This window comes from Phoenix dactylifera, chromosome 5, assembly GCF_009389715.1.
Source record: "Phoenix dactylifera cultivar Barhee BC4 chromosome 5, palm_55x_up_171113_PBpolish2nd_filt_p, whole genome shotgun sequence".
Taxonomy (NCBI): domain Eukaryota; kingdom Viridiplantae; phylum Streptophyta; class Magnoliopsida; order Arecales; family Arecaceae; genus Phoenix; species Phoenix dactylifera.
Genome location: NC_052396.1, coordinates 1,925,470 through 1,940,347, shown reverse-complemented (window position 1 = coordinate 1,940,347; position 14,878 = coordinate 1,925,470). Strand labels below are relative to the sequence as shown.

At 42.9% G+C, this 14,878-nt stretch overlaps 1 protein-coding gene across 6 annotated transcripts; it reads right to left on the bottom strand.

Moving 5' to 3' along the window:
• Window positions 1–821: 821 nt before the first annotated feature.
• On the bottom strand, window positions 822–12,075 carry LOC103703958 (UDP-xylose transporter 1-like). 6 transcript variants are annotated; one of them, XM_039126458.1, is made up of 10 exons: window positions 11,765–12,066; window positions 11,407–11,554; window positions 11,245–11,328; window positions 10,205–10,354; window positions 6,317–6,501; window positions 6,053–6,120; window positions 4,594–4,726; window positions 4,105–4,266; window positions 2,073–2,345; window positions 822–1,277 (listed from the first exon to the last, which is right to left on the bottom strand). In XM_039126458.1, the coding sequence occupies exons 4-10, from the start codon at window positions 10,323–10,325 to the stop codon at window positions 1,152–1,154; spliced, it is 1,068 nt and encodes a 355-aa protein (XP_038982386.1). In that variant the 5' UTR covers window positions 10,326–10,354; window positions 11,245–11,328; window positions 11,407–11,554; window positions 11,765–12,066; the 3' UTR covers window positions 822–1,151. The 6 variants fall into 6 exon arrangements, with proteins under 6 accessions (XP_038982386.1, XP_038982388.1, XP_038982387.1 ...); XM_039126460.1 differs by having other exon boundaries at window positions 11,440–11,554; XM_039126459.1 differs by having other exon boundaries at window positions 11,407–11,509.
• Window positions 12,076–14,878: the final 2,803 nt, after the last annotated feature.

The window sequence follows — 14,878 nt, the reverse complement described above, 5'->3', positions numbered from 1 at the left end:
GTCTAGTTTGTTCATCTTAAATTATATCCTGGAAGAGTGTAGGCAAAGAAGCTTATGAACTGTAAACATCATTTTGATGTTCGTCGGGAAATAATTAGCAAGGAAATATCTCCAAAATACATGTGAATTTTAGGCAGTCCATCTGCATCCAATCTCCTTCAAACAATCAAGGGATTGTTCATGATATTGGGACATGGTGACCTAATACTGATGCCTACATGCATTGTGACAAGCGCCTATTGGGCCAGGGTGTGCATTGATACATGACTATGATGCTTATCACGTCTCCAGACGACTGGTATTCAAATCAGCGGACATAATCTTCACATACATTAATCTCCCATAAATGGAGGAAAAAAAAATCTTCAGATGTGGTGATCTTGAACAAAATGAAGGTAAAAGCTCTAAACACAAGGAATTATATGGCATATTCCACTCACCTGGTTTCGATGCCATGCATTATTTGCTGGATGAACTTTTCAGTTGAAGTACTCAGCCTCTGGATTTGTGAGCTTGGTCGACTGAGATTGTTCAAATGCTGTGACCTGACCGGCTTGATCCTTTGGTTTTGAGAAGTTTTCTAATTAATTTTACAAATATAAATAGGAATCATTAAATGATTTTTACTTTTCTAAATGATGGCCAAATTATTCAATAAACATTATTTCTCTTAACCTTGGATGTGACATTAGTCTGGTAAGAACTTCTTGTTCCACTATTTGGAAAAGTTGTATTTCCATGAAAATATGATTCCCACATTTTATGAGAAAGTCATGAGCCAGAAATCACTCTATTTTTATTTTTTTCCAAAAAAACCATTCAACATTAAAGAGGCATTAAAGACCTAATTTTTATTAAGGGTATAATAGGAACTATACATAACTTTTCCAGAAAAGTTGATGGTCAATCAAACATAAGGACTCTGAAAATCTATCACTTTTCTATTGTCAACCAAACATGCCAAAAGTACTTTTTCAGGTATCCTCTTTCTAGGAATATGCTTCCCAATAATCATATTCATAGAAGAGAAAATGCTTTCCGCGAACCAAACAAGCCCTTGAAGAACTCCGATTCCAATTCCGATTCCGATTGCTGCTAAAAGAAAAACTCGACCATGCAATAGAGTTCCCTTTTTCTTCTTTTTAGAAGAATTATGAAAGAGAGGTCCTGGCAGCTGCAGGAACCCCGTCAGCTTTTTTAGTCTCATTGCCATCGTTATCCTGATGATGCCCCAAACTTTTGGTGGCCAAAAGAGGTGCATTCTCCTTGTCTGCCATCTACAAGAAACGCCGAAAGGAAACAAATCTGAGTCACAAAGTGTACAAAGGCATAAAAGAATGTGAGTGTGCGTGTGTCATTAATTCTAAAGCTCATTCAATTCTTGGTTATGAAATAATTACCGCCTTTTACTACAAAAACAAAGGTATTTTGGCTATTTGATTGATCTGTCAATATATTGACTGATAAAAAATTTTTACTAAAGAAATCCAAGTAGAAAGTGTATGAATTAGGCTTTTTGTGGCACAAAGAAAATGTTCAGAGAACATCTTGAAAAAACTTGTGAAGTTTCAAGAAACGCGAAGTTAATATAAGCTTCCTTCAATGAAACATGAGGACAGACTTCTACAATTTACACATTGTAAACTAATGTTGTATCACTCATCTTCTCATGTTAAGAAGATATCAAAATTAAGGCTGCAAACAAAGTCCGAGCTGTTTGTGAACAGCTCAGCATCAGCTTTATGGTAGCTCATTCGAGCTTGCATCATCGAGGAAATGAGCTGAGCTCAACCAGATTCTAGAGCTTGAACATCGGATACTTGCTAATTGTGCTCGAACAGCTTCTTTCAAGCTTAGCCCGAATTCGAGTCAAGCTCGATCAGGCCTACTATATAGTGAGCCGAGCCTGAGTAACCAACTACTCAGCTCCGCTTGGCTCTTTTGCACCCCTAGGACAAATAGAAATTCTCTAAGCTGCAACTATGAAAAATTGAATTAGGGAGTTACATATCGACGCATGCTAAATATATAATTACTCATAATCAAGTTGAGATATACGAGATGAATCAAACCTGCAAGACGGGCAAGACATCATTGGCTGATTTCTTCTTGGCCTCGCGTACGCAGGAGTAAGAGTACAGAGCCATGCCAAAGATGGCAATTAGGATGCCTATAATGTTCCTTACAGTGAAGGGGTCATGCAGTAGAATGTAGCCAAAAGAAAGGACGAGACATGTCTTCAGGTGGCCGAGCACCTGGTATGTCACTGGCGACGTCGTCCCGATCACCAAGAATGTGCTGAAGTTTACAGACACCGCAATCAAGCAAGATAGGATGATGAATCCCTGCAGAAGGTTCACCAAAGATTTTAAGCTGTAGAGGCTATTTAAAAAACGCCTACATGGTGATACTAATAAGATATCACATGATTAGCTGTTTGCATAGAATGGTAATGACATTGAATATTGGCCTAAACATCGATAATTATTTTCTTAAAACTAAATACTATTACAGCAATTCACTTATTAGATGATACAGTAATTTACCCATTTCCCAGCATTGTATGGCGATGTTACATTGGCATTTGCCAAGCAGGAAAGGAAGAAAAAAAAAAGAGAGAAAAAAGACCATGGTTCATTCGGCGGACACTTAAAAAATTCAGTGACTCCTCATAGAGGTATAGGATTTATAATTTATCACTTCAAAAGATGAATGGATTTGCCTTAGGACATGGGGAAAAAAAGCAAATTTAAGCAAAATGTCCACCATAGAAGAGAGGTAACTCATTTCTTATTATGAAGTGCTGCATATTTTCTTATTATGATGTCTTCATGTACCAAAATACAGTATTAGTGGAGGCACTGAAGTAAGTTCTATCAAGAAAAAGGGCTACATAGTTCATTTAAATGAGTAGTTGTTCACCACCATTTTATTTAAAAAATAATCGTTCAAAAGTATGTATAAGCAATGATGTAAACATCGCTTATGCCTGATGTGTTAGTATGAACTCATGGGTGGCCTTGCTATGTGGATTTATGACATATTAAGCACTTTTCAGAAGAGGGGCATATACCCAAGTTAACATAGAAAAGTTGCAACTAATTTTGTAGAGAAATAGCATAGACAAATCAATGAAAGAATATGTAAATGTGCGTGCACGACCCATTTGACTTGCATATCTTGAGAATCACGTATAAGGTTTAGTCCCACGGGAATAATTACTGCAAGGTAGATGTTCTGGTATATACGTTTAGATCCAAAACCTAATGTTTAAGCTTTTAAGTTGAATTAGGTTCCGACTTGTATATTAAGGCCTTCTTTTGTTTGACTCAAATTCCCCAGCACGTGACATCGGAGCTGCAAAAGCATCAGAAGGCTCTTATAAAGAACAATAATATGTGGGCTCATAGAATCGAGCCATTGTGGCCGTCTGTGCCAACTGATGCAGCAAGTAGACTCAATAGAGCAAGGAGCTAGGTTTGAACATGAGCTCAGGCATAATTCTTGAAAGAGCCTGATCTTCAAGATGTGTGGTGAGGTGCGACTCTTACAAAGGGTGATTCTTGAGCTTGAAAGGTGACACGATGATGAAGTGCAACTCTTGGAGAGTGGTCTCTTGGATTAGTGGTAGTATATGGTACACTCAGAGGAGTAATTGGGTACGGAGCTTGAAGAATTGAGTCGCGGTGTCCGCAATGTGTTGAGTTGATATGGCAAGTAGACTCGATGGAGCAAGGCACTGGTTTGAAATTGGACTCAAATAGAGTTGAAATTGGCCCACATATGAATGGGGTGACTCTTTTGGATCATGTTTGAGGTCTAGGTCCACATGAAATAATTAGTGGGAGGTAGGTAAACTGATACATGGGACATAAACTTTTAAGTTGGATTGGGTTCCAATTTGTATATCAAGATCATCTCCTAGTTGGACTCGAACTTCCTTATTTCTCCCTAACAGTATATATACTAGACCCATGTAACCACATACACGTACATATAATCACCATCACAAAAGCATTCTCATATGCAATATGAGCCACGAGATGCTTGCCTAAATGAATGTGTAATAAGGAAAATGCAAGGTTGGATGCAGTAATAACATACCAAAACCACAAGAGAGTAGCTGTAGGCAAAAACACTGCGCTTGGTGAGCAATTGGTCCACGAAAGGGCCAGTGAGAAACAAGATAGCCGCCTGGTAGGGTGAGGACTGGTAGAGGAGCTGTGTGGAGGAGACCTTCAATCTCTTCTGTATCGTGCTTGTCATCTTTGTTCCAATTAAGGGTCAAGGAAAGCATGCTAGCATCATTATAATATGTAATGGTAATGAGATACCACACCAAATTTCCAAGGGCTAATTTATTTATCTTGCTAATGAAAAAAGAAAAAAAATGCTTCAGCCTGGCTCATCGCCAAAATTGACTGTAGGTGGAATCACATAAACAGAGTGTAGCTTGGAGTATTTACTAAGAATTAAGAAAACCGTAGCCTTAATCAAAAACTAGTAGAGTAGAAGTAATTCTACCTGTGCGCAACTTCAGCTGATCAGCATTCTTAGTTACTAGCAGCCATAAAGGCACTCAGTGCAGGATACAATTTGGCCAACACATGTCGTAGCAATGGCAAGGAGGGAAAGAATGGAGCCGAGAAGATTGAGCTTTAGATCAGTGATAGATGCAATGCCAACTCCAATGAGCAACACCAGAAGAGAGAGCTTGATACTCCGGCTGCAAGTGAGAGCAGTTTTAGTTTTCCAACTAAAAGTATTCGGTTTTGATGAGCATCAAATCAATCGGCTTATTTACAAAGAGTTCCTCTCTACCAGGTCCAAACCTGGTTTAATTATGTTTTAGGTTCATCCTGAACCAAAACCTACATGTAGATCTCTAAGTCCAGTTTGGATCTAAATTTGATTGGTCCACTTTGGTTGTATGTCCATTTAATTCAGGTGCAGCCACGCATTTAGAAATTAGACCTATTGGATTTAGTTTGGCACAGCCAGGATAATGGGCTAGATACAACTTACATCTAGTATAATTCTTAAGGGGTTACTTTGTATGAATTAGATAGAGAGAATCCCACATGGATGGTCCGAGTCGCTGGATGCAATTTACTATGACTACAAACTAAAGATCATGGGATTTAGAGACCTCTAGCCAATCTACCACAGGTCAAAATTTGGATACATTTTGACCAATTGATGCATAAGTCAGAAGTCTTTAAATTACATGATTTTTAATGTGTAATCAATTTAGAAATAATATATCACATCTAACAGGTCGAATCATTGATATAGAACTACGATCGACCAATTCAAAAAAAATATAATTTTATAAGAATCATACTAGGTATAAGCTGATCCTGACCCTATATATATATATATATATCTTTTTTTTATGTAAAGGGGAGGCAAAAGAGACACCTGGCTTTTATTGAATCATATTTACAACAGAGGTGAGGAATAGAGATGAGTTACATTATCAAGAGAGGAGAGGAACAGATGCGAGAAAAAGAAGCTAAATGGTTCCAAACCAAGTGTCTGATAATCAACACAGAAAATGTTAATGCTCGTAAGAAGAAGCAATGGAGCATTCACAAAAATTCTCAGAAAAAAGCACCAGAATCTAGAATAGCCACAAGCTCCAAATTTCACAGAAGCTTGACAGAATTTTTGAAACAAAAAAACAATTAATTTTTCACCACCAATTATATATATATTATTTGAAAGAAAGAATTTTTATATGAAAAGTGTATGGTTGCAATGATAAATTTTTATATGAAAAGTGTATGGTTACAATGATGTTGAGATTTTTTGTTAGGGTTGAGTACCATCCATTTAGCAGTCTATTTTAAGACTTCAAATAAATCCATCTCCAGCCCATCGTAGAAAAAAGGGCCAGTCGCGTCAGTTTTAAATCCGATGCCCTCCAAATCAAGTGATACATCGCATGCAACCTGTTCCTTGTTTTTTTTTAGTGACGGATAAGAAAGAAAGAAATCGCGAGGACTCGATGAAAAGTGGAGGAAAAATCGTCACCGGTGGTTTGTATGACCTGAATTTTTTCTTTAGGAAGATGGTCTCCAGCAGCACCGTGAAGGGTATAATGGCGAGTTTAGTCATCTGCGCAAGTATCAAAATGCAATGTCAATTATTTTTCTATTGAACAGATTTTTTTTGAGAGAAAAAAAATATACTGAATGGAAATTGAAACGTTTAGGATGATAAAATTATCATCGTTTGATTATAACTAAAAGAACAAGATGATGATGAGGAGCAGATGAGGTGCCAAGGTCTAAGTAGTAGCAGCAATACTCGCCTGGTAGAATCCAATGGAGTTGAAGCCTAGGCTGAGGTTGAGGAAGCCAATGGAGGTGCCGTTAAGCAAGCCAAAGACGACCACCGTCTTTCCATCAACGGAGTTAGGCTCGAAGAAGTGCAGGCATTGCGCAGCATGGAGCGTGCAGAATGTAACCATTAGATGCCAGCTTGTCAAGGTGGTTGCTGTCCAGACCAACCCATACCCAAATCAGGAAAGCAAAATTAATCTCTAGTTATTAAATCATATCCAACTATAATCACAACGGTTCATTTATATGTATGCAATGTGTGTATATATATACATATTTATATGTCTATGCATATTTTGAAATAAATTTAAAGTAATATTCATGCCAAGAGGAAAAAAAATTCATTAGGTGTGTAATGAGCAGTATATAAGACAACCATATTTTTGTTATCTATATTAAAGATTCTATCATAATGACCAATAATGATGGTCGAAATGATAACTATTTTAATTTAAAATTATGAAGATCTGTGCGAGTGCATGTTTAGTTTCATATTGTTTATATATTAAGAAGATGTTTGGTACTTATTTGACACTTGTCAAGAAATTCAAATAATACTTTTGCACATATTTTTTAGGTAAGGTCATGGGTCATTATATAAATAAACATTGTTATGGACTAATAAATGAAAAGTACCACAATGTGAGTGAATCCTAGATCAAACTTTCACCCAGACCGTAACCAAAATGGCTTTCGTTTCAAATTGATCCAAGTTTTTAAGTCTAGGTCCGGATTTTTTTTAACAGAGCCTTTTTTTTATCAAATTACGTCCATTCCAGTTTAATTAGACTAGTTCAAATGTACAAGACTCATATCAAAATCTCTTTGGGAGTTGAGCCCTAATGTAATGTGAGACCCAATCGTGACAGACTGGATTTTAGTTTTGTTGGGTTTAAATTGGATGGGCCCAGCAACCCACTTGCAACAAGCGGCTGTTATTTCCTTTTTTCTTTTTTTTTTTTTTTTGCTTAAGCGGGCTGCTCATATCACCCAGGTACGAACACACCCAATAAAATCGAAAAATAAAATGTCCCGGAGTGCCCTAGGCAACTCACCCTCAGTTGTCCACAGCGTGCCCCCCGTGTGGTTGGCCACATAAGCAGCAACCCAGTCTGCGGCCTTGTGTGCCTCTCTATACACATGTTTGGCCTGGAAGGTCATCCCATCACTGCCCATCTTCCAAATGTCTCGGATCAGGGGGTGGTCCGTCTCCATCCTGGTCGGGCCCCCCTGGATCCATCGAATTATTGTGGCCGAGTCTCCCTCCATCAGGATGGAGCTCGCCTGCAAAACACATCGCGCATATCGGAGGCCGGCCCATGCAGCCCTCAACTCCACACCAGGGACCGAGGTATCAGATAACGGATAGCCCCCAGCCGCCAAGACCCTCACTCTAGAATCCCTGATGACAAAACCCACTCCCCCTCTATCCCCACTATCTAAAACTGAGCCATCAAAATTGACCTTGAGAAAACTCGGGGGTGGGGGCTCCCAAGTGAAGAACACCACACGTGGCGCTAGCTAAGCTGAATGGGAGTCCCAAATGTTCCGAGCAATTAAAGGCTCTCCAGAGATGACAACACGACTGAGCTCAATTGCCTGTACCCAAGCTCACTCCACCACAAACCTTGGAGACGTCCTGCGTCCCTCAAAGATCTGAGCATTTCTGGCCAACCAGATCTAGTAGGCTATGCAAGTAGCGGCAGTAACCAAAAAAAATTGCCGAGGGTTATCTACCCATCTTTGAATGGCCTGAACGAAAGAATCCCTCTGCCCCCAGGTCCCCTGAGGGAGATCAGAGAGCTGCCAAGTCCTCCTCGCCCACATGCATTGAAACAGCACATGGTCTACCATCTCGTCATCCCCGCAAGACAAACACTGAGGGGGGATCCTCACCCCACGTCTGCTAAGTACCACTGACGTCGGAAGACGGTCACGAACCACCTTCCACATGAATAGCGCTTGCCTCGGGTGTAGGCCTGAACGCCACACCCATCCGCAATCCAGGCCTACATCCTGGTCCTGCTAAAGAATCCTGGCAATATCCCCTACCCTAACCCTAGTTTTACACGTAGATCGCCATACCCGGACGTCCGGTCCCCCGCAACCCGGCACCGGAAGAAGCCGCACCCGCTCCACAAGTGGCTCCCCAAACAGCAGCCTCAGTCTATCACCATCCCAATCACCCCCTCCTGAGATAAGGAGGTCGCACATCCGTGCTCTCTCATCCACCTCCACCTTGACCATAGTCGGCCACCGCCTCAGGGGTAGGGCCCCTACCCACGAGTCCTCCAGCACCTTGATACTCCTGCCATCCCCGATTAACCATCTAGTGTTGGCCCATGCGGTTGGCAGGTACCTGCCAATCTCACGCCACATGAAGGAGGGGTTCCGTCTGCTCCGAATCGCCTCAGCAGGCCCTCTCGACCATATCTAGCAGCCATAACCTAATTCCAGAGCCCCTGTGGCTCAAAAAGGAATCGCACCGCTTGACGGGCGATGATCGCCTCTCGCCTCGCCCGGAGGGACTGCACCCCGAGGCTGCCCTCCTGGAGTGGCCGATAAACGCTCTCCCAAGCCACCAGGTGCACCCCACAGCCCCCTCCATACGATCCCCAGAGGAAGCTCCGAAGAAGCTGTTCTATCCTAGTTAACACTGTCTGTAGGACCCCCGTGTTGGCCATAAGGTAAACCAGCATGGAGCTCAGCACCGTCCTGACCAACATTAGTCGCCCCATCATAGATAGCGACGCTGCTCGCCAGCCCTTCAGCCTATTTTGCACCCTCTAAACCAGGCCCGAGCACTCTACAACCCGCAGCCTCCCACCAGTAATAGGCACCCCCAGATAGCTCCAAACTTCCTCCTGCTCTGACATCCCGAGGATACCTCTGAGCTCTCGTCTAACATTGTGCTCCGTGCTCGGACTGAACATGATGGTAGACTTCTGAAGGTCCACTCTTTGCCCGGAACACGCACAGTACTCCCTCAGAACCCCTCTGAGAACCCGTGTGTCCCTCACTCGCGCCCTGGCTACTAGAAGACAATCATCCGCGAACAGTAGATGCAAAATGGGTCGGGCCCTCGAAGGAGGAACATATGCTTCCATAGCCCGGGAGGCACACGTAGTCTGCAGGGTGCGCGACAACACATCCGAACACATGATGAACAGAAAAGGGGAGAGAGAGCATCCCTGCCTCAATCCCATAGTAGACTAGAAGAAGGGCGATGGTGTGCCATTGATCAAGATAGAGAATCTTGGCCCCTGAACACAACCCATAATCCACTGAATCTAGGTACTATAAAAGCCAAAACTCTCCAGTGCGCTTTTGAGGAAGCTCCACCTGATCTTATCGTAAGCACGCTCCATATCCAACTTGATTGTCATGAGACTGCGTCTCTTCAACGCCCTCTGAAGGTCCCACATCATTTTCTATGCTAACACAATATTATCAGAGATGCTCCTATCCCTCACAAATGCCCCCTGTTCTTGGTAAATAACAGCTGATAACAGGGTTCCACCCTATCAGCTGTTATTTCCTTCACAAAGAATGGTAATTTACAGTTTTGGAGGGGATATTTCTTTGGGGGACATTGGCATCACTGAAACCTTATATTAAATTCAATCACATAACAAATTCCAATCTGACCAGGCCTGATAAATGTCAGATTACGGCCAAGTTTCAGACACGACATTATGAACTCCAGCTAATAATCGACTTGGCGTCACGCTCTGTTTGTTAAAATTTTGGAATTTGGACATCGCATGGTTAGCTCTTCTCTTCTTAAACATCAAATTGGAAAATGGTACTAGAAGAGAGAGAGAGAGAGAGAGAGAGAGAGAGAGAGAGAGAGAAACCGAAAGGGAAGCCCAGGGAGCTAATGAGAGCTTTGTTGCAGATGACAATGGAGACCGAGGATGCAACCGAGAGAGCCAGTGACCCAATCACAACCAGCTGAAAGCCTGACCCCTCCAACATCTCCTCAGGTGTATGCTAATCCACAGTGCCTGCAGTAATTAAAAAAAAATAGACTTAAACTTTCTGTTTAATGCTGGATCCCTACTAAGGTTGGATTCAAATTATAGAAGCATATAAATTACAAATATATGTGCAACCAATTTTGAATAACTTACATGCCAAAAGGAAAAACAAAGTAAAGTCCACATGAAAAGAGATACAATCAAAATTATTAAGAAAAGAAAGATTTCCAACTTACTACGAATTTCTTAAGTTATTAAAAGAAGTTTCATCCGTAGAACAATACTTAAAGATATTCCTGAATAATCATATTATTCATGAATCGTTTTGATAATTCACCAGTTTTAGAGAATGACTTATTCACATAGTATCGCAGATTAATTATTAGTTGATGGTTGTCTTATGATTTTTGATAAACTTACTCATGTCATTTTGAAGAATGAGTTTCACAATGTATTGCGAATGCTGCTAAATGTAGTTGGACCGCTTGCTTACCTCCAAGGCTGAGGCAGTCGAATATGATGAATCGTGAGTTTCGAATGATTTTAATCTCTTTCTAAATGCAAAGAAAGTGCGAATTAACTAACATTGCACAAGCACTACGGATTGATGCACTAATTAAATTAAAGAATGCATCTCCCTAAAATTGTGGATGGCCTAGACCACAAATGGTGCTAAGAGATACATGATGTTAAATGTAGACAGGCATGTAGCTGGAGGCAGCCTCCATGCATGGTGAGTCACCACCATCTAGTCAAGGAGTGTAACATGGGCAGCTGGGTCGATCCAAGTCCAGCTTGACCCATACTCCACCCAACTTGTTTGCTTAGAGTCAAGATGGGCTAATGTATCGCTCACAAAGATTTGCTTGGATTCAAGGCTGATGTGTGCTTGGGGTGAAAACCCACGGGTTCCATACCTGGACTTTGACCTCCAATCAGGTCAGATATGGATCTCCAGAATTAGTCTCCACTCCACCGACTCCAAATAGACTTAATTTGACCTGCAAAAGTTAGTCCTTAGATCCCATTCCTGCTTTCTGCTGAGGGAAAAATCCCATTCTAAGTTTAAAAACTCGAACCCAATCTTGAGCAGGTTGGATCGCGGTTTAAACCTAAAGGCAATTCAAATCGGCTGCAAGTTCAGCAGCACCCAGACAACCGCATCCATCACGATTTGATGATCTGAGAATACCAAAGACGCCGCCGTAGCATCAACCCCGTCGAGCTCTCCACCGCGAGGAACCAAAAAAAAACGAAAGGAAGAGCAAATAAATGAGAAGCAAGCTTCCTCGAATGAATTCGTTAATGGATATATCATCGATAACGGCAATTTAACGTTTCGCGGAATTATTCATCTTCAATAAAAAAATTGGAAAACAAATTCGGATAAACACATCGAGATTCGGATAAAAAAGCGAATAATTCAATCAAAATTACCTTAATATTGCGAGATTCCCCTTGGACGACTGCACTCTCTTCTCCCCCCCTCTCGTCCGGCGTTAAAGCTCGAACAGCTTCCGGCGAGACGGAAGGACGGTATCGGCTGAGATCAGCAGGGATTGGAAAAGAAGTGTGTGGATGGAGAGAGAGAGAGAGAGAGAGAGAGAGAGAGAGGAAGAGAGAAAAGGCAAGGCAGCTCTGCTCCCTAATATAATGGTGGAAGCGAGAAGGCGACCTCTATGTTTTCGATTCCCGAACGGTCGGGTTCTTGACGCCGTCACCCGTTCCCGCCCCAGCCCCCAGGGCTGGTGGGCGTCGGCAGGGAAGAGCTGACGGCGACGGCAAGCAAACGTGGCATTTGCCACTGAAGTGGGCCTACAGACCGACACACTTGACGCTCGATAATGGGTGGGATTTGTCGTCTCTCGGAAGATTAATTAAGGGGCCGTTTTGGGCCGTCCGTATCTCTCAGCCACCACCTACCTTGTTGGCGCGTCACCGTGCAAAGCCTATCTCCGGTTTATTTGCCTCCATCTACTTGATTCTGATGTATGCAAATCTTCTATCCATATGATTGACAAGATAATGTGAGACGGGAAATTATTTCCTGCACTCGCTTTTCACATGAAACACACTTCTAACACAAAATTAGATATTAATCTTCATAGATAGGTGCTATCAATTGAGATTTTACATATTTATACAGAGCTAACTATGCAGCTGTTTGGATACATGGAATCTATGTTTTGGAATCCTTGGGCAGATTTTTCTATTCAGTTTTTTGATGTATAAATTTAAATCATCTAATTCATCAAAAATAAAAAGCCGTCATTCATTAAAGAGCTTCCTATTTTTCGGTCTTCACTTAAACAACGCATCTTGTTTTGCTTTTGTATATTCTAGATGTCTTTTCTAAAAATAAACGACAATGGTCGAATCTCGATATTTTTGGATGCTTCATAAATCTTATGGATATAGTCTAATTCTGAAACATGCACCATCAAAAATGCATATGCTTGTTGGTATAGGATGCTTGATTTGATCAACTAGGTTAGGCGATCTCGACCAATTAATAGATGACTTGTTTTTAATGTGAAAAAACAAATTCAATGGACCTTTATATCATCAAGTACATTTTTCATGCAAGCTTTTCCTAGAAATCAAGGTAAAGAAACAGAGGGGCATAGAGCAGGGAAATTAGTTCTGGTGGAGAGTAAGAAACAATCTAGGCGTGGTGATTCTGCTAAAAAGGGTGACAGGTTTAAGAAATGGTGGCCCTTCCCATGCAAGCCTAGAAGGTGGAGTGGTTGATATACCCTGAACTTTCTGGGAGTACAAGCAAAGGCAATGGGCCAACAGAGAGGATAAGGGCGTTTGGTGAAAACCTTAGAACTCACTCCAGAAGGAATGCTCATACTAATCCGCCATTGTGACGTTATAAGAGGTCCCTCCGACCAGCTAGGATGGGCATGTGTATTTCGTGGGCGTTGTGGTTGCAATTTAACTTACGGTTCGCCCCGTGGATAAAGGTGAAAATAGTCTGTGGTGCCTAACTAATGCATTTGATGTTCGCACTGATTTTCTAAAACCAAGGTTGCATGATGCAGATGCGACGTAGGACCGATATTTTCATACCAGCTATGCATTGAATACAACTTAGGTATTTACACAATGCAAAGAACTCAAATAATACCTTCTGACTAGCTATTTTAGATGAAATCTTGAGTTATAACAAATTGTATCAAAGTAAATCCGCGCCATAGCCTATATAGATCAGAGGATATCGCAACACAAGTTTATTGAGGCCAACCATGGGCTAACTGTGGTGCCTGTGATTAGATTTAAATAAATTTAAATTTCTAGTTGGCAAGAATGCTGGGCTTAAACAAAAAAAAGTATATAGAGATCTGTGTGGACGTGTTTAGTCCTGTACCAGCTATATACTGGATAAATCTTGAATAAATATATAAGGCTAAAGTACCTAAACAATATCATTTAGCTAATTTTTTTAGATAAAATTCTGGATTGTGACCCAAAAAAAAAAAAAAAAAAGACTCTGGTTTTGCAAAGTAGGACCGTATATGCTGACGATCCTTGTCTATCATTGTTCCCTTTTTAAATAGAGGGCAATTTTTTGACGATCCTTGTCTATCATTGTTCTATATACACCCCCCCTATTGCTCAGGACACCCCCCAAAAATTAAAAAAAAATTAAATACTCTCTACACCCCCCCATTTGCTAAGGACACCCCTAAAAAATTAAAAATTCCTAAATTACCCCCCACCCTTCCCACCCCCTCACCTAAATTGCTCTCTACACCCCCCAAACCCCCCCACCCCGCTCTTCCCCTCCAAAACACCCGCCGGCTTCTCCCTTCCGCCCAAAAAACCTCGCCTCAAGCACCTCTCCGGCCATCTCCCGAGCAACGAGCACCTCGCCGGCGGAGGAGGAGGGGGGAGGCGGAGGAGGAGGACGGGGAGGCGGGGGGAGGCGGAGGGGGAGGTGGGGCATGGGGAGGAGGAGGAAGGAGGACGGGGAGGTGGGGGAAGAGGAGTGAGAGGAGGTGGCGGAGGAGGAGGGGGGAGGCGGAGGAGGAGGACGGGGAGGTGGAGGGGAGGTGGAGGGGGAGGACGGGGAGGTGGAGGGGAGGACGGGGAGGCGGGGGGAGGCGGAGGGGGAGGTGGGGGATGGGGAGGAGGAGGAAGGAGGACGGGGAGGTGGGGGAAGAGGAGTGAGAGGAGGTGGCGGAGGAGGAGGGGGGAGGCGGAGGAGGAGGACGGGGAGGTGGAGGGGAGGTGGAGGGGGAGGACGGGGAGGTGGAGGGGAGGAGGGGGGGGAGGTGGGGGATGGGGAGGAGGAGGAAGGAGGACGGGGAGGTGGGGGATGGGGAGGAGGAGGAAGCGGGCGCAGGGGGGAGGGGGGAGGAAGACGAGGCGAAGGGGTGATGGGGGAGGCGGAGGAGGAGGAGGAGGAGGAGGCGGAGGAGGAGGACGGGGAGGTGGGGGATGGGGAGGAGGAGGAGGAGGAGGAGGGGTGATGGGGGAGGCGGGGAATCAGGAGGGGTAGGAGGGGGAAGGCGGAGGAGGAGGACGGGGAGGTGGGGGATGGGA